This window comes from Emydura macquarii, unplaced genomic scaffold (assembly GCF_026122565.2).
Source record: "Emydura macquarii macquarii isolate MOO-44397 ecotype Brisbane River unplaced genomic scaffold, CSIRO-AGI_Emac_v2 contig_587, whole genome shotgun sequence".
Taxonomy (NCBI): domain Eukaryota; kingdom Metazoa; phylum Chordata; order Testudines; family Chelidae; genus Emydura; species Emydura macquarii.
Window position 1 is genome coordinate 14729574 of NW_027130724.1, and position 17944 is coordinate 14747517.

The following is a 17944-nucleotide window of genomic DNA, read 5'->3' on the forward strand; positions in this document are numbered from 1 at the left end:
GAAATCCATCAAAGTGCTGATATTTCACCAGTCAGGATGAAACAACAGACCTGTTTGCCAGAGGATGACACCAGATGCCCATACTTCTGCTTGAGAGTGGGTGTATGGTAATTGTAGTATTTGCATTCCCCTATGATCTAGAATGATTATGCAGCTTGTTTGTGGGGGAAGAACCACCCCGAGCAGGTACAACAATTAAAGCATGTTTGTTTATATTTCCAGCCTTACCCATGCTAGATCAAGAAGCTACTTCTTACTTAAGAGAGAACTTAGTTCTCTTGATTTTTCCATCTACATTCTGTTTGCCTTTCAAGCTGAGATGAAAGATCAAAAGCAATATGTATATTTTTATTATGATTATGGGAAGGGTTTTCTGGAATCTCCAATTAAAAATAGATTATTGGTATATTTTTTAAAACGGTTTGATTTTGATATAACTGGTTCTTTATGAGATTTTGGAGGGAGACAGCTATAACTTAGTGTCTGTTTAATGCCTTTTTTTATTCCACCTAGAGTAATGTTAATCACTATGAGACTGATCTTGCAAGGATATACACACATGCTTACCTTTACACACTAGCCTCTCTCATGTCAGTAGCATGTCTGGGGGGCCTGGGCAACACACTGGTTTTGTACTGATTTGTTTTTTTCAGTTAAGGGGGTAATTTTTTTTTACTGAAATAATTAAATCAATACTGTACCTAGTGCAGATACAATTATACCAGTATAAGGGTGGCTTGTGCCAATGTAGCTTATTCCCCTAAATTTATGGGGGAAATTTTGCCTCTTTGACTTTAATGACTTTAATATCATATTCCTCTGAAATTATAATTTTAATTAAAAACATACATTTGTTTCCTGAGTCAAATGAAGGCTAGAATGTCAGCTAATCTTCCAGTCTTGCATATTTCATTTTATTTCTGTTGTGGAGAGAGGAAGTAGAGTTTAGGCAGTTAAAGTTTGAGAAGGTTGTGTATGGGGTGATAGTGGTCTGGGACTCTGTCTGAATTCTTTCCTTGATGGCAATCTAAGCAGCCAATGCCAATAAACAAACAGTGACATTTTAAAATGTATATCCTGTCTTCCGGCTGGGAGCTGCCTGACAAATATGTATTATTTGGTAAAACAAAGAGTAATTAAGCTTCTAAAAACAAAGTGATTGTGACTTCCTATGACTGAGCTCAGCAGGGTCTAGTCAGAGCTTATCCTGAAAGTCTGAGTCACTGTAAGAGACCATGAACCAATTTTCCCTCCCTCCCCCCATCCTATTTTTAACCACATGAGCAAGCATGTACAGAATAAACACAGATTTTAAAAAAAAAATCCTTAGAATTCAGACAACATACTTTTGCCTTTCTAGGAAGGTATGTTGCAAGTGAATTTATTTCTGTGTACTGTCAGCCATGGCAAAAGTTCACAGAGCTTATTACATACAAAACATTATTACAGCTGATTAGTTTATCAGTCAAATTTATTATTATTGTTGTTAATTATATTTGCACAGGCACTTTACAGACTTTGTCAAATGGGTTTCAATCTTACCTCTAAAATTTTCACATTTAGATTTTTTGGGTGCACCAACTCTGACCAGTGATCTCAAATTGAATTTGTATAAGCCAAACTTAAGTAATATATTTGCTCACAAATTGGGGTTTTAGTGTGACAAAGATTTAAATGAAGAAAAGGACCCATCTGGTGTTGAGTCCTCTTTTGATAATGTGTAAATAAGACTTTCTCTACACACAAACTTACACTGTTTTAACTAAATTTGTTTTATAAAACTGGTGCAAGATTGTGTCAAGACACACTAATTTAATTTTAAGAATGTCTTAGATCAGTTAACTTAAACCTGTACAAAAGTGATTAAGTTAAATTGAAATAAACCACTCAAGTTGAAAGTATTGTGTCCAGTAAACTGGCCCAGTTCAGCAAAGTACTTAAACATGTACTTAAATCAAATGTAATCATGTGAGAAGTAATGGGACTATTTGTGTTCTTAATGCTAAACGCTTGCTCAAATGCTTTGCTGAATCAGGGCCTCTGTAGGTTACCAGGAGCAAAGAAGCCAGTACAAAATTTTGATACAACATGCAATGATTTTCTCTAAATTGACTTTCTCTGGGGATTTTATTATGATTTCATTTTCTGTTCTATTGTTTATTATATATAAGCTGCCAAAGACTCACTAGGGTTTGTGAAAAACATGGAAAAAGGAGGTCATGCCATGATGAGATTTTGGAATAATTTAAGGCTGGTCTACACTACAGAGTTTTGTTGACAAAACAGTGGAGGTGTTCACACTGAAATGTTCCTCCCACCCATATAATTCCCTTGCTAAAACTACCTCAACAAGAGGTGTAGGGCTTATGTCAGGCCTTGTCTACACTACAAAAAATTGTTGACATATGTCGACTTTCAGTGATGTCCACACTGCTCTCCTTGGGTCGGTGGAGTGCATCCTCACCAGGACCACTTCCACCAACCTAAGGGACAGTGTGGGGGAGCTGAGAACTCCTTGCCAGAAGCCAACAGGCTCCCGGGCTCCCTGTGGGCTGCCCCCCTCCCCTCCCAGGCCAGGAGTTGGCTGCAGTCTCCCATGTCCTGCCCAGTCCTGGACTCTGAGCTAAAGTAAGCTGCAGCCCCCCATGGTTTGCCTGGTCCCAGATTGCAGCTGGGAGGTGGGAGGCAGTCGCCCGCACCATGGCTTGCAGCCGCAGTGGCATGCCGAGGAGTGGGCAGGGAGGGCCAGGCCCCCGGGAGCCAGCCTGCGAGGGGGCGCTGGGCCAGCCCTTCACCACGTGCAGGAAGCGGGGAGTGCAGGAGGCTCTGAGGGGTGCAGTGTGATGTATGACAGCCCCTCCACTGCTCTAAGGGGACGCAGTGTTTACACTGACACTGCGTCGCCCTAGCTCTGCCAACAAAAGCCCTAAACCTCTCCTTGAGGTGGTTTTCTTTTGTCAAAAAAAACAGGGCAGTTTTGTCGGCGGGGAGGTGACTGTAGTGTGTACACTAGCACTGTTTTGTCGATAAACGCTGACTTTTATGGACAAAACTCTCTAGTGTAGACCAGGCCTTAGTGTAGTTAGGGTGACACAGTGTCAGTGTAGATGCTGAGTTCCTTACATCAGCTGTTGGCTCTCATTCTTGCCAATTTTATGGCTCCAGCAGCCCCCTGCTCCCCAGAGAGCTGAGCGTCTGGACCCCATTCCCATTTGGGAGCAGGGTGAAAAGCCTCGGGTGGCTTCCCCTGGCTCCCAGCAGGGAATGGGGAAGGGAGGAGCCCTGGGTGGCTTTCTCCCGCTCCCAGTGGGGAACAGGGATGGGAGAAGCCTGGATGGCTTCTCCACCCACTCCCCGCTGGGAGCAGGGGCATCCTTGTCAATTTTATGGCTGAGCTTCCCCCAGCGCCTGGTGGGGGATGGGGAGGCACGCTGGGAGCTTTTGGGGCAGCCGGGCTTCTGGCAGGGAGCTGCCAGTGGAGCTGAGAGACTGGGCTCTCTGCTCCCCACACCGCCCCTCTTAGGTATGTGGAAGTGCTTCTGGTGAGGAGTCGGAGACACACCACTGACCCAAGGAGGGCAGTGTGGACATCAGCCACTGCAGTAATTAATGCAGTGGCTGTATGTCAACCTAACATAGGTTGACTTATCTTTGTAGTGTAGACAAGTCCCTAGGCTGGCCAACCCAAACTTCAAATGAAATATATGGTACAGTACTATACATACAGATTAGATGAAGGGAAAGGTTGCAAAGGGCAAGAGATCTTGGGAAAAAGAAAAGCAGAACTATGTTCAGAATAACTTAGAGCCATTTTGATATTTTAATACCAGGTGTGACAGTAAGGTTGAAGTAGAGTATTCAGTAGATATATTTGTTAGATTATTAATTGATCTGGCTTGGCTGCTTCTCATGGGTCATTGCACTGTAAACCTCATATTTAACTTTGTGCATTCTCAGCTATCCAATTCAGTAGACTATTTGCATATACAAAATTTGCAGCTTGATTCCTGTTTAAATAAGTAGAACTGCTATGGTCAGCCACACTGGAGAAATACATTAACTAGATGCTTCTGATATAATCAGCAATTAAGTGTTGATAATTAAATTTTCATAATTAAATTAAACTTTAGAGTTAACACCTATTGAGATTAGTAAAGAAATTCACATTACTGATCCCATCCATTCTGTGGGGAGAGACTAATCACCAGATTTTGTGGTTTCTGAGGCCCTTAGATACAGTATGCAAAAAAGGTATTGCAAACAAACAAACGATTTGTTAGAATACCTTCAATAAGCAATACATGTTTACCCCTGGATCAACATGTTATAAAAAGAGAGAAGACCGTTTCATCTCTATTTAGAAAATAAAACAGCAAAACACTAAATTCTACCTTGCATTTTAACTGCAAAGACAATATTGAAGGACAACTTCTCAATGGTGTATTTAGGCTCTGACAGTTTGCTCTCTATTGTGAGATTTGTACATGTAGAGCAGAAAAGTGGAAGTTGAGATCTGAGAGTTTACTAAAATAAGCAAAGTGGCTGTGACAGATTATTGTATCTTTCAATGATCTAGCCACATAGTTTCACTATATCTGACAAAAGATATTTCATCTGCATCGCAGTATTGTTGGTCCTGACAATGAAAGCTGAATGGAGGTTTAATAGTGAATAATTTTAGAATTCAGACAGTTTTTCTGCTTGCAGAATGTCTTCATGCAGCTGTTGATTTCCTAGAATTCTCCTATTATTAAAAATGATTCTCCCCTGTGAAAGAGTGCTGGGCAGCAATTCCTTAGCCAGCCCTCTGTCAGGCCAGCAAGTTAACTGGAGCTGGCTAGAGACACCTGTGCCTGATTGGTGAGTAGGAAGCAGCTGTCAGCCTAATTAGCCAGGGGCTATGTACAGGTCCAGGCTAAAGACATAAGGGGGAAAGCCAGGGAGTAAATGGTAAGTAGAGGCTCTGCCTGCTGAAGCCTCTCCAAGGCCATTTGCTCAAGCTGTGTATAGTAAGAAGGCGGTGGGACTGAACCCTGTAAATAAACTGCACTGCTGATTGCTGACCTAGAGAGTCTCTGAGTGGTTTGTGAGCAAGGCGGTGGCAGTGGTTAGCAGCAGCAGCAGCAGCTGTGGTGGTGCACAGCTACACCCGTTTCCCCCCTCCATCTTTAAATCTATGGATTGATCAATAAATGTTTACTGTATAGTCACACAGTTTATTCAGCACTCTGTATTCAAAGCTGGTCACACCATATAAGTCACATGTTGCTGTTTCTGTGTCTTGGCTGGAGGAGAGTCACTCTATTAACATAATAAGAAAGATACTTTGGAGAAGCCATGGCAGCTCTAAATCTCCTGGGGAGAGAGTACAGTTGAGAGAGAGAGATCAGGTTAACAATTTAGGAAATTTTAGTACATTTTAAATGTTCCAGGGCTCTGATGACTAGTGTGGGGAGCTCTGTTCTTTGTATTGATAAGCAATGCTCATCCCATATGCAATGTGACAAGTAGATTATTGCATTTACTGATATTGCTGGTGTTGGTAACAGAAAATTACATATCAACTCACAGTAGTTGCATGGGCAGGTATGGAGCTAGTTGGAAAGGGTTTGGGCAGATCTTCATCTATCCCATTTCATTGTCTTTGCGCTAAGTGTTGCATGGGCTTTTGGGAATCCTGTCCCTTTGGATATGTCTAAGCTACAGCTGGGAGGTGTAATTCCCAGCTTAGATGTAGATAGACGTACACGTTAGCTCTGATTGGGCTAGCGCACAAAAAAGAGCTGTTTTGCAATATTCTTCCAGCTAAACTGTGACAGTCCTTTCACTTTGTTCTACCACGGGTATAATGTGTCAACCAAAAGTTATCTATGGGCTCTGATAACAGACTAAACTTCAGAATAGAAAATTGTACTCCATGACTGATATTTCTTTTATCTTGCTGATTACAGCATTCAAAGGCTCACTGACTTTAAGGTCAGAGGAACCCTCACGGTCATTTAGTCTGACCTTCTGCACATACATTGTACTACTCAGCCATCACAATCACACCATCACATTCACTGAGTTAGAAAAAATCTCACTATTTTGCAATAGAGTTTGTGGTTATTGAAAACTGTATTGGGTGGCTTCCAGCATTTGCAGTGTTACACTCAGACATTATTTTATTATGTTAGGCATTGTACCCATATAGTAAGGGACAGTCCTTGTCCCAAAGAGTTTACAGTCTAAAGAGAGATGACAAAATGTGGCAGAAAGGAAGTTTTTTTTTTCCCCCCAATCCCCATTTTATAGAGAGGAAAATTGGGACACAAAGATTAACTGACTAGCCCAAGGTCACCCAGTGAGTTTTTGGCAGACGTGGAAGTTTAACCTAGATATGCTTAGTCCCCGTGCAATGTCTTAACCAAAAAACCATTCTCCCTCTCAATTCAGAAGATCACTTCTTATAGCTCTTGCCTTCTAAAAAAATATACACATTAATTATGCAGCTCTCGGTATTGTTGTGTCATTGCTTTCATCTGTGCTGATGATACACATGACTTTTCTTCTTTCCCTGGAAAATTATTTTGCACAAACAAAATCAAAAACATTATTTTGATGAGCTATGTGAAATGATCAGCAAAACAAGTATGAATTTAATGTTTTGCCTCCTGATGGCAAAACAACACCGCCGTAGCTGTACCTTTTTTGCTTACACAGTGTTAAACTGATTGAAAAAAAGCATTAAGGGGGGAGGGGAAGCCTGCTCCATGAAAGTCAATGGGAGTGTTGGCATTAACTTTAATTAGATTAGAATTAGTTCCTCATATTACACTGCAGAAATAACGACATTGCAGAACTTGCATGTTTTGTCATCTCCCATTGTTTTTTCATAGTGGTGATGACAGGATTAGCACTATAAATATCTTCATATCAGACTGGACAGGATACATATTCCTCTATAGCTTTGCTCCTTATTACATTTACATGTTACACAAGTTCAGGTTACTTTTTGTCAAAGCAAGTACATTTTCAGTTTGATATGTCTCATATCATTTGCAGATGAAGTAGAAAAGATGTACATCGGTGTGCCCACCTATCTCCAGCTTCTATATCTTCAAATTCAATTCTACTTGATTGGCAGGGAAAAAAAAGAGACCGTTTTTCTCAAGTATCTGTCAGAAGTAAATTAGAACTGTCATTGTTAGGGCTACTTACTGCTACAGGTTTGATGTAGTGTCCATTTGTCAGCAGGTTACATTATTGAAGTGGCAGATTGCTACATAGTAGAATGCCATCTCTGCTGTGATCCATACACTCCTTGTTTTATGAGACATGGAGTCAATTTCTTTAGCACAATGAGCTTTTTTTTACAAAAACAAAACTGCCCCCATTGTAGCTGGTGAGATCTTTCCATTGACTTCAGTGGGAGACAATTCCATATAATTTTTGACCCAGAAGTAGCTTCATTTCAGCTGTGGGTGAAGCAATGACATGACCCTTATTTACAGTTTGTATTTGTTTATAAAATGGCTTTAGATCCTTTGGGGTGAAATAAACTATATCTCTGCAAGTTGTTGGGGGTGAGTTTTCTGCTATGTATATAAATTTCCAGCAAAGAGAGTGATTCATTATGTACATGTGTGGCATAGACAAAGTGCCATTAAAGGTGGTTCCTTAAAGACACCCACATGTAGCCTAAGTGTTTATTTTTTTAATGTAACAAATAGATAAACCTAATGCATAAGTGAGTTAATAGAAATCAGATAACGCTTTCCTCTACCCCTTTGAAAAAAACTGTTGACCACTAGTCCTAGGGGACAAGTCTGCTATAGGAAGGAACTCCTGTTTCATTTGAAAGACATTACAGAAAACAAGGCCCTGATCCTTCCGCTCACAGCTACTCCCTGCACCATTCCCCTGCGCTCAGCGTCGGCTGGGATTGGTGGCAGGAGCAGAGCCTAACATTATATCGCGATTATTACTGACTGGCCAAACTGCCAAGCTAGGCTCCACAGGTGGGGCCTGATCCTGCTATCTGGCCCCCCGGGGCAGCTCAGGGTGAGAGAGCAGGGTGAGGGCCAGCACCTAGGGGTTGAAACGTGGGGTGTAGGGTGCGTGGCTTGAAGTGGTTTCCATTCTACACAGGGTTTACAGTTTAGTTAAAGGACTCTCCGCACCCCCTCCCTCCATACAAACTGTTCCACCACCCCGGGGCCAGGGGGACTTTTGCCTTGGCGGGGCTGGGAGCAGGGGCCGGCGCCGGCTCCGCTGTGGCTATTTTAGGGACAGGGGGGCGGCCAGGGAGAGCCGAATGCACGGCTCTCGCCTGACTCAGCTGCCTACGGCTCACGAACTTCCGTCTCTACTGCCCCGGGAGGGCGCAGCTGCGCCTGGTTGGCTGCCGGCGGCGGAGAGGGGTGGGGTGATGCGAGCCGCCGCAGCAGCAGCCGGGCCAGCGCACGGGTGGGACTCGCGGGGCGCTGCTGGGGAGGGGAGCGCAGCGCAGCGCAGCGCAGCGGAGCGTGCGGCTGAGGCGCGCGCAGCGGCCCGGGCCAGGCTGACCATGGCGGGGCTGAGGGAGTCGCTGCTCAAGGCCATCTGGCACGCCTTCACCGCCCTGGACCTGGACCGGAGCGGCAAGGTCTCCAAGTCCCAGCTCAAGGCAAGTGAGGGAGGGAGCCTGGCGGCGCCAGGTAGGTGGGTGGGGGGCGCGTCCTCCGCCCCCCGGGGTCCGGGCCAGGCACCGCCACCCCGGGCTGTCGTCCTTCTCCTTGCCCCTTCAGGCAGCGCTGCTGGCGAGGGGTCTGGGGCAGCAGTAGCGGCTTTGCAGGCTCTCGCCCCGGGCCCTCCGGGCTGTGATTCCTTCCTCCTCTCTCCTGCCCGCCGAGAGCGCGAGAGAGAGGAAGGAAGCAGCTTGTGACCACCCCAGGGCGGCCTGCTCCTGCTGCTGCTGCTGCTGCTGGGGAAGCAAAATCAGCCGCCTCGCCAGCTTGCTCCTGAGTCCTGCTCTTCACAGGGGTGGGGGCGGAGAGCAGGATCCTGCCAGCCTCGTGGAAAGCTCTGGGCCAGCTGCCCCAGGGAGGCTTGGTTCTTTGGATCCATTGCTGCACTGCTGGATCCGCTAGTCAGGACAGCGTCAGACACATTGAGGCTCTCTTGGGATGGCACCAAAAATGCCGAGGCTGACTTTAAACGTCGGGAGGGTCTGGAAACCTCCTGTCTGGACGCAGGCCTGGACTATCTTGGCCACAATAGCCTGGTGTCTGTCTTTGCCACCATGTACCTGTGTAAAGGCACTGGAGACACATGAGAATAAAGCCAGTGGTGAAGAATGTGCACACCATATGCCATCCTCTTCTCTGTGAGCCATCCAGGTCCCATCATGTTCAGTGGGTGGAATAGTGCCCTTTCCAGCTTGTTTGAAGTGGTATGTAGGCCACAGATTCATTTTTCTCCAATGTTTTTCCCTAGTCTGATGTGCAATGTCCTGGATCTTGAGCTGCTGTTAGTATATGTGCGTATGTGTCCTGAAGTTAAAGCAGTTCCCTTATCATGGATGATGATAAAACTTATTTCATTTCTGAACCACCAAATATTTCACACTCCCTGACCTGTAGATGCCCATGTACAAGCCAGTCCCCCTCCCCCCCATTTATTTGTCTCGAGTACCCTTTTCTGCATGGTTCTCTTGTACACTAAATGTAAGGTCTCAAAACAAAGGAATTGACCCCATTCAAGTGGAATTTAGAGTCTGCCAAAGGGAGAATGGGGTTTTACACTGCTCTCTTACTTGAGCATAAACAGGAGAAGTAGTCAAGAGCCTCCAACTGTGTGATTTTTTTCCAGCTCATGTTGTGAAATGATGTGTGTTCTTAATAGACCTCACACAGCTCATGGATCCTGGCCATGTTTCAAACAACTGTCTTGGGCTAGGAATAATGGGAAGAATGTGGCTAAATAACACGTTTCAGATAGAACTGTACACCTGTTGATGTTTCAGCCAGTAATCTTTGTATTGATGGCCAGGTCAACGATAGCCTCTGTAGTCATTGGAGGAAGCTTCAGGACTGTCACTTTAAAGGACGAGCCTCTGTCCTTATTACAGAGGAAAACCCAGAGTTAGCTTGAGTAGGCTGGGGAGACTGATGTTCAAATTTATTGAGGCTATCATTTTTTTAAAAAGTAATCTTGCTTGTTTTCCTCCCACCCTACCACTCACTGCTATGTCCTGTATTGATTTGCATGTCCTTTGCAGTCTCTGTCTAGTTGGGTTTTGCAGTAATTGTTCCCCATTACTATAATTACCCTGCCTTGAGGCTATGAGGAGAGGCTTATGAAAGAATTGGTTGGTCAACTTCGATAGTCCCCATAGTTGTTTGCGCTGGTTTAAATTAACTTTGATTCTCTGCTGTGTTACCCACAACCACACCAAGATTTTCCGAAACCTTTATGGTATTTGTAATACTTCTGGAATCAATATTATTTTTAAATTATAATTTTAGTCTTTGCAATGCTCCTGGTAATATAATATAATTAATATATATAAAATAAAGTCTGTTCTTGGATAAACAGATTTATTTTCACCAGATTACCATACCACTTATTGGCAACCAAAATTTCACCCAATGTTGACTAAACTTTTTTCCTGGTGCTGTACACATCTATCAGCCTAGGAATTTCCAACACATTCATCACTATGATATCTGGGCACCAAGTCCTGGAATATAGTAACATTAAAAGCATTATCATAACTTTAATGTAAAATGCCTCCCCTCAGCAGCTGACCCCTAGAATCACTCTACAGGAATTTTTTATTTATTGTTTTAAATTAAAAACACACTATCCTGACTAGTTAAAGCATACCTTCCACTGCGTGGCACTCATCTCCAAGAGCCAGTATGTGAATCCCTTACTTCCTACTGGTGAGCAGTTACTCATGTGAGTAGGCCCCCTGAAGTCAACTGGACTGTTTGCATGAGTTAGTGATCACCAGGGAGAGTGAAGACACTGTGGGACACTGACTCTTAGCAGAAAGGCAGTACCCACAATTATATGAATGTGTTTAATGAAGCAGAGGCCCCATTCCAAAAGGATTTACTTTCTGCACTGGTCTTAATTTAGTTGAAATAGAAAGTGATGGAGACAGGTAGGTCAGTCCTTCCTCCCCCCTCTGCAACATTTGGGGAGGAGCCAAGCCCATGCGAAAAACTGGGACCCATCAGGACAAAGGCAATTGTGTGAGATGTGTCTCATTCTTTTTCTCTTAATCACTTAATTCCTTTGTACATGATACCTGCACAGCCAACAGGTAAAGACCCTAGGAGTGAGTGGGTATGATATGGGAAACAGCCACATTATATGACATAGTTCTTGAGCTAACTTGTTCCTCTGTGAGTCTTTTTAAAAAAGTGCAAATATGGGCATTACTGACTAATTTTAAGCAAAATCAATGTAACTGCAGAACTACTAAATATATTGGTTAAATAAATAACGCACAAAACTTTAAAATACAAAAGAGGACTTTATTTAACCAATATTTTTAGTAGTTCTGCTTTTACATTGATTACCCCATTCTTTTACACATCAGCAAAAATTGTAAACACTTATGATGCTTATCTGTTCATAAAGTACACATGTTAAATATAAACATCGCTCTTGTTTTGTTCATATATTGCAATGTCCTTTCAAATGCCAATATAGCAAAATCACAGTATAATTTTTGTGGAAGCAATTGTAGCTTTAGTTTGCTATTGTGGTTTTAGTATGAGCTACGTGCATGCACATGTTGTACTATTTTTAAATCTGTTGGTTTCACCTCTTTTGCAGTCTTCACTTTCTAAATATTTTTTTATTTAAAATGTTGTCTTGGTTGTTTGAAAAGTAAAGATACTTTCTAAAAGTGTAATCTAGCCTTTGGACAAATCTTGCAAATGCTTACTACTGGATTTCTATGAGACTGCTTACAATAGCAAGCATTAGATTTGGTGGTAAGTTTGAGAGACTGGAACCTTAGAGATGACACAAGCCAAACCAATTTTTTATACAATATATGAAAACTTTCTTGTGTTTCTTCCTCATTTTCTCTGTTTGGTAGTGGGCTCACTTAATTGTTGACTATTCACTGTCTTGCTGTCCTTCCTTGTTTGTTCCTTATGGCCTACATTTTCAAAAAATGGTTTGGGGTGTCTCAATTTTTGGGTCCCCCACTTGACTCCTTAATGAGACCTGATTTTCAGAAGGTGGGGTCACCAACGCTCTTGGAAAATCAGACCTTTCTCAAGAGTGTCAAGTTGGGTGCCCAAAAAGTGAAGCCATCAAAGTCCCTAGTCACTTTTGAAAATTTAGGCCAGTGTGATCTAGAGAAGACTGCAGAGTAATACAGGATTAGGATAATGGTAGGAACAAAATAGGGAGATATAAATTCTAGAACATTGGTATAATATCTAAGTGGAGAAGGTAAAAGGTGGGTCATCCAGAAAAAAATTGATCAGTTTGTAGTCAATATAAAGAGGAAAAATGGTGTAATTAGAAGCAAGAGAGTTGTTACTGGACACCATAGTAAAGAAGTAGAAAGGTGTGGACTGTGTGACATATTGGCAGGGCCATAATCATAGAATATTAGAGTTGGAAGGGCTCTGAGGAGGTCATCTAGTCCAACCCCCTGCTCAAAGCAGGACTAACTTCAGCTAAATCATCCCAGCCAGGGCTTTGTCAAACCACAGCTTAAAAACCTCTAAAGATGGAGATTCCACCACCTCCCTAGGTAACACATTCCAGTGCTTCACCACCCTCTTAGTGAAAATTTTTTTCCTAATATCCAACCTAGACCTCCCCCACTGCAACTTGACAATAAGACAATTGACTTCATACAATGTTTAAAGATAGTAAGAAACTAGACATTGACTCACTATTATGAGAAATTGTTACTTTATGGTATTTACTGGAATGAATTATTATTTATATTATTCTCTTGAGACTGAAAACATCGCTTCAGCCATACCTCTCCCAGTACAGAATACCCTTCTAAACTCGTCTCCCGACTTCCAAACACTTTGTTATAATATGTTATTTGTATTAGCATAGTGCCTTTGAGTCCTGGATCTGGACCAAGACCCCATTGAGTGCTGTACAAAACCAGAACAGAAAGACAGTCCCTTCATCAAAGAGCTAAAGTTAGATTGCAAGATGAGACAACTGATGGAGACGCAGACTGATGGCAAAATACAAGGAAACAATGAGACACTATTGGTCTGCATGAATGGCAGTGGTCTTGGCACAACAATGACCTAACTGTTGTCAGTTTTTTTGTAGGCATCAGAGAGGGGTTTAGTTGTGGATGTTTATGGAGTGCTCCTCCCAAATGTGAGAAGCAGCTTGAGAGAAAGCACAAAGGTGCTTGTTTGAAAATTTAGCAAGTGGGCAGTGGAGGCTGTCATCATGGGCCGATTGGAGGTGAGAGTTGACATTTTGATAGTAAATGACAGATAAGTAGAGTAGGGTTAGCCTGGTAAGGGCTTTGAAAGTGAAGACAAATAGCTTATGTTTGATGCGATACTGAAAGAGGAGCTAGTGGAGGTATTAAAAGAGAGGGGTGACATGGTTAAAGCGATGGCAAGGAAAGTGATCTTTGCAGCAGCATTCTGAATGGATGTGAGGTGGGGCAAGGTTGCATTTGTCAAGGCCAGAGAAAGGATGTTGCAGTAAGTGAGACGCAAGATAAGAGTTTGGACAAGAGTTTTAGCTGTGTGGATGAGAGAGGCCATATCTTAGAGATGTTATGCAAAAAGAATCGGCAAGATTTATATATAGGGTGGATGGGATGGGAGGACCTAGAGAGATCTGAATTGAAGATGATGCCCAGATTATGGGCCTGAGTGATGGCCAGGATGCTGGTGTTGTCAGTGATTGAGAAAGGGGTGGGAGCATGTTGAGTTTGAGCTGATGGCTAGACATTCATTAGGACAGGGCTTCTCAAACTTTCTTTGCTGGGACCCCCTTTGAAAATACCTCAGGCTGTGACGACTCCCTTCCCCCCCAAAATGATGCCACCCTCCCTCATGTCATGCCACCCTTGCTTCTGCACTGCTGCTGGGAGTGGCACTGCCATCAGAGCACCTGGCCAGCGGCATGTGCAGGGGCTGACAGCTTGTGAACTCCCCCCCATCCCCCATAATAACCTCGTGACCCCTTGAGGGGTCCAGACCCCTAGTTTGAGAACCCCTGCGTTAGGAGGTGGCAGAAAGACAGGCCAAGAATACCTTGAAATGAATTTGTACAAAGCTAGGAAATGGAACTATACAGTTCCATAACTCCCATGTTTTAAACTCTTAAAGGAAAAAACCCCCCTCAACTGTACCCTTTCCCAAAAGACGAAACCAGTACTGAATACATTATCAATTTCCCGTGCAGTGCGAGGCCGTTACTCTTAATGGTCCCATTATTATTTTGGCTGAAATACTCTTATGTGGAGCAGTTAGAATCCTCAGACAACTTTAGCATTAGATACTTTCTCTTTTTGGGGGACAAGATCACCTATGAGGCCACTCTTGTGCTTGCAGCTTAGCGTACATGTAAGGATCAGGGGCTAAGTAGTTCTAGGAGTAGGCACCGTAGCACAGATAGAGCTGCATTAGAGAGACAAATGCCAGGTAAAGCAAGTTTTTTAAATAAAAACATGATTCAGAAGCGTTTAGCAAAGTCTCATGAGGCTTTCAGAACTTTAGCGATCCAGCCTTTGGCTAGTGTTAGGTACTGCAGGGGTTTGCAGCTTGCTACACAGCATAGCAGAAAGATGAGTTTTTGGCATAGAGCGAGAGACTGGTTCTGGCATGAATTTGGATTGTTAATTGTGGCAACAAGAGCATAATAAATGCTGAAAGGAAAAATTGCTTAGCAACCATGTGGGCGCTAGAAGAATGATCCTTACTGGTGGAAATTTTCTTCACAGTGTGACTGAGATTCTGCATTACAAAGGGCTTCTTTTTAGTACCTTAAATTTGTGTTCAACTAATTTTTTTTTACCATTGATCGTCAGAGTAGATTATATGATGCTGTAGATGATAGGCATTTAAAAAAAAAAAAAAAAAGAACACATTGCAGAGTTGTCTAAATTTAATCTGGGTACTAAGAAAGGCAGTTGGATCTCTGCCACTTCTTTGAATGGAAGACTTTGAAAGGTAGCAAGGCATTTCCTGAACTATGAAAAGAAGGCACTGAACTTAATAGAGTCTCAAATAAAACAGATTTTCAAAAATGATTGAAAGTAGAATCCTTTCCTGGTATCTGGTTCCTGGTTGTTGAAACTATCCAGAGTTTCCTTCAGCTTTTGGGCAGCAGTAAACCCACAAGGAAAGAGCAGAAAGATATGCGAGAGCTAGGCATATGTGACCAAGTGCTGCTTTTATTGAATATTCCTTAATTGTTCTTAATGATACATTTTTTGGAATATTCAGATTAGGTGCCTTTTAGTTGAAAAATTCAGATCAATTTATTCCTTTCCCTTAATCTCTCAGAAATACATAGGTAACAGGAAGGAAGTCTTAATCAAAGAGGAAGGGGCACTGGACTCTTTTACTGAATTAACAGGAGACTGGGGCTTTAGTTTTTGGGATAATTGTTTTGATAATTGAACAGTCGTTGATGATTTTAAATTGGAGGGAAACCTCTTGTTGAGAATGGCAGTGTGTTTGGTTGTGTCTCAATTTTTTTAACATCATGATGCCCATTCAAAGAGTGTGGTGAAAAGGGTAGACTGAAGGGGGGTGTTTGTTTTAAAACTTCTCATCACTGGGATGGGTGTGTATTTTAGGAGAGCCCCAGAGGGCCATATCATCTTCGTCCAACATACTATACTTCAGTACAATATAGCCAGTGTGAGACATCATTCTTAGGATCAAATTTTCAATGGGACCTCAATCTGGCATCTAAAACTACACTGGCAAGATTCATTCACCTGAGTTCTTGTGTGTAGTGCGAGACTGGGCTTTGTATGTGTATTTGCAGCTTTTGCATGAAAATTGTGCAAGTCAAAGTCTGAATACAAAATGCTGTGGATACAATTTTATTATCTGCTTTGGAAAACTTAGCAGTTAATGTAAAATGGCAGGCAGTAGTGAGCAGTACCAGTTTCTGTTCTCTTTAGACTACTTTGTTACCTGGCTAGATCAGATTAAATTACTTTGTTTAATTTTGATGTACACGTGTGAAGACTTTTTTTCATGGGGGTGCGTGCGTGCGTGCGCGCACATGCGCGCGCGCTTTTGTAAAATAAAAGGTGGCCTTGGTAGGATTTCATGTTAATGTTGATACTTTGCTAGTCTTTTATCAAAAATAAGAGCAATGGAGAAAATTGTAATGTCATGTGGTGGGAAAGAAAATAGAATGACTCTCCATTGAATCTGCAACCTAGATATGTTCTTCTTAGCTCAGAACTCTGAAGATTTCAAACTTATTTCCACTTACTCTGGTTTTGCAGCTACCCTATTTTCAACTGCTCTATCACTAATGCAGATATATTTAGCTGACTATAAGTAGCTGTAAACAAATTTGCAGATTTTTTCCCTTGCCCCTCTCTGTTCTATTTTTTAGATGTCGTACTTCCACATTGAACAAAGGAACATCTTATTCATTTTTATATATATAATATATATATGACCAAATAATTTCAGTTGCGGCATTTTCTCACAACTGGCTGGTTAGCTTTCTTTTACGTAGGCAGGATGCATTTTTAAAAAATGCAAGCTATTTTTTTTCTGTTTAATTCCTCTTCTTTCTGTATGTCGTCTTTATTTTATTGTTTCTCACTGGGAAAAGAAGTTTACAGTTGCAATCCATTTATAGATAAGTAAGGCTAAGTCCTTAACCCAATTTCTGTAGCTGTATGGGGTACATAATCCATAAGAGCTTGATCTTGTACCATATAAATCAATGGGAGTTTTCCCTGTCTTTAATGGGTGCAGGATCAAGCCCTAGTAAGCCATGTTAGACTGGCTGAGCAACCAGCTGTGTGATCCTTGCCAAAGGTATGGAAGAGAGAAGAGAGAGAAGGAACCACACTCTTTTTGTGGCTGGGAGGTGTGGTACCTTTTACCAGGACTCTTAGGATACCCAGCATACACATGCTAGTGCGAGTATAAATAGCAACATAGCCGTGGTAGCTTAGGCAGCAGTGGCATGACTGAGCTGTGCTGAGTACAACCCCTCAGACCTCCATGTGTTCTTGGCATGGCTAAGCCATGCTGCCATTGCTCATGCTATCATGGCTACATTACTATTTATGCTTGTGCTAGAAGGTGTACACAAGCTGAGTCTCTCACCCCTAATTTGTAGTGTAGATGTAGCCTTAATGCTGCTAGTTTCATGGCACAAAAGTAAAAATAATCTGGGTTCTTTGTTCCATAGTTGGTAAAGAGGCACATGGTTTGCTTGTAAAACGCTGCATAGAATAGTCTTTTTAGATGCATTTATTACCACTCTGCACTTCCTTAAAACTAATGAAGCATGTAGCCTCTGGTTGAAGGTCATTTCTCTAGATTGGTTATGAGGGGGCTGAAACGGATGAAGTAACACATGCAAATATGTTACTTCAAAATGAAATATCAAGAAATGCTTCTGAAATTTTACCTTCCTGACCCTTCTATAACATTACTTGCCTCTTACCAGTTGAAACATATGGTAAATATAGAAAAGTAACTGAAAAATAAACAGATGAGAGAAATTCAAAGTTAATACCTTTATTTGACAAGTTAGCCTTTCCTATAAACTCAAAGATGTATATTGAAATACTTTTCATGAGTCATCTTAGTCACATTGCTAAATTTTTATAATCCTAGGAGCTGGTTATTACTTATCATTTCCCCCTGTTAACTAATTTCCTCGTAGAAACATGAGTTCCGTATTTCTACAGACCTCCCCTTACTTTCATGTACATTATTTGAATTCTTTGTGTAGCTGTTTTTTG

At 42.2% G+C, this 17944-nt stretch overlaps 1 protein-coding gene across 1 annotated transcript in view; it reads left to right on the plus strand.

The window, feature by feature from the left end:
- The first annotated feature begins 7969 nt into the window (after positions 1 to 7969).
- The window catches only part of SWAP70 (switching B cell complex subunit SWAP70), a 55710-nt gene continuing 45735 nt past the window's right edge, over positions 7970 to 17944 (plus strand). The window contains exon 1 of the mRNA XM_067540771.1: positions 7970 to 8647. Within this exon, the coding sequence (XP_067396872.1) occupies positions 8297 to 8647 (351 nt within the window). The 5' untranslated portion in view covers positions 7970 to 8296. The remainder of the gene's footprint in view (positions 8648 to 17944) is intronic.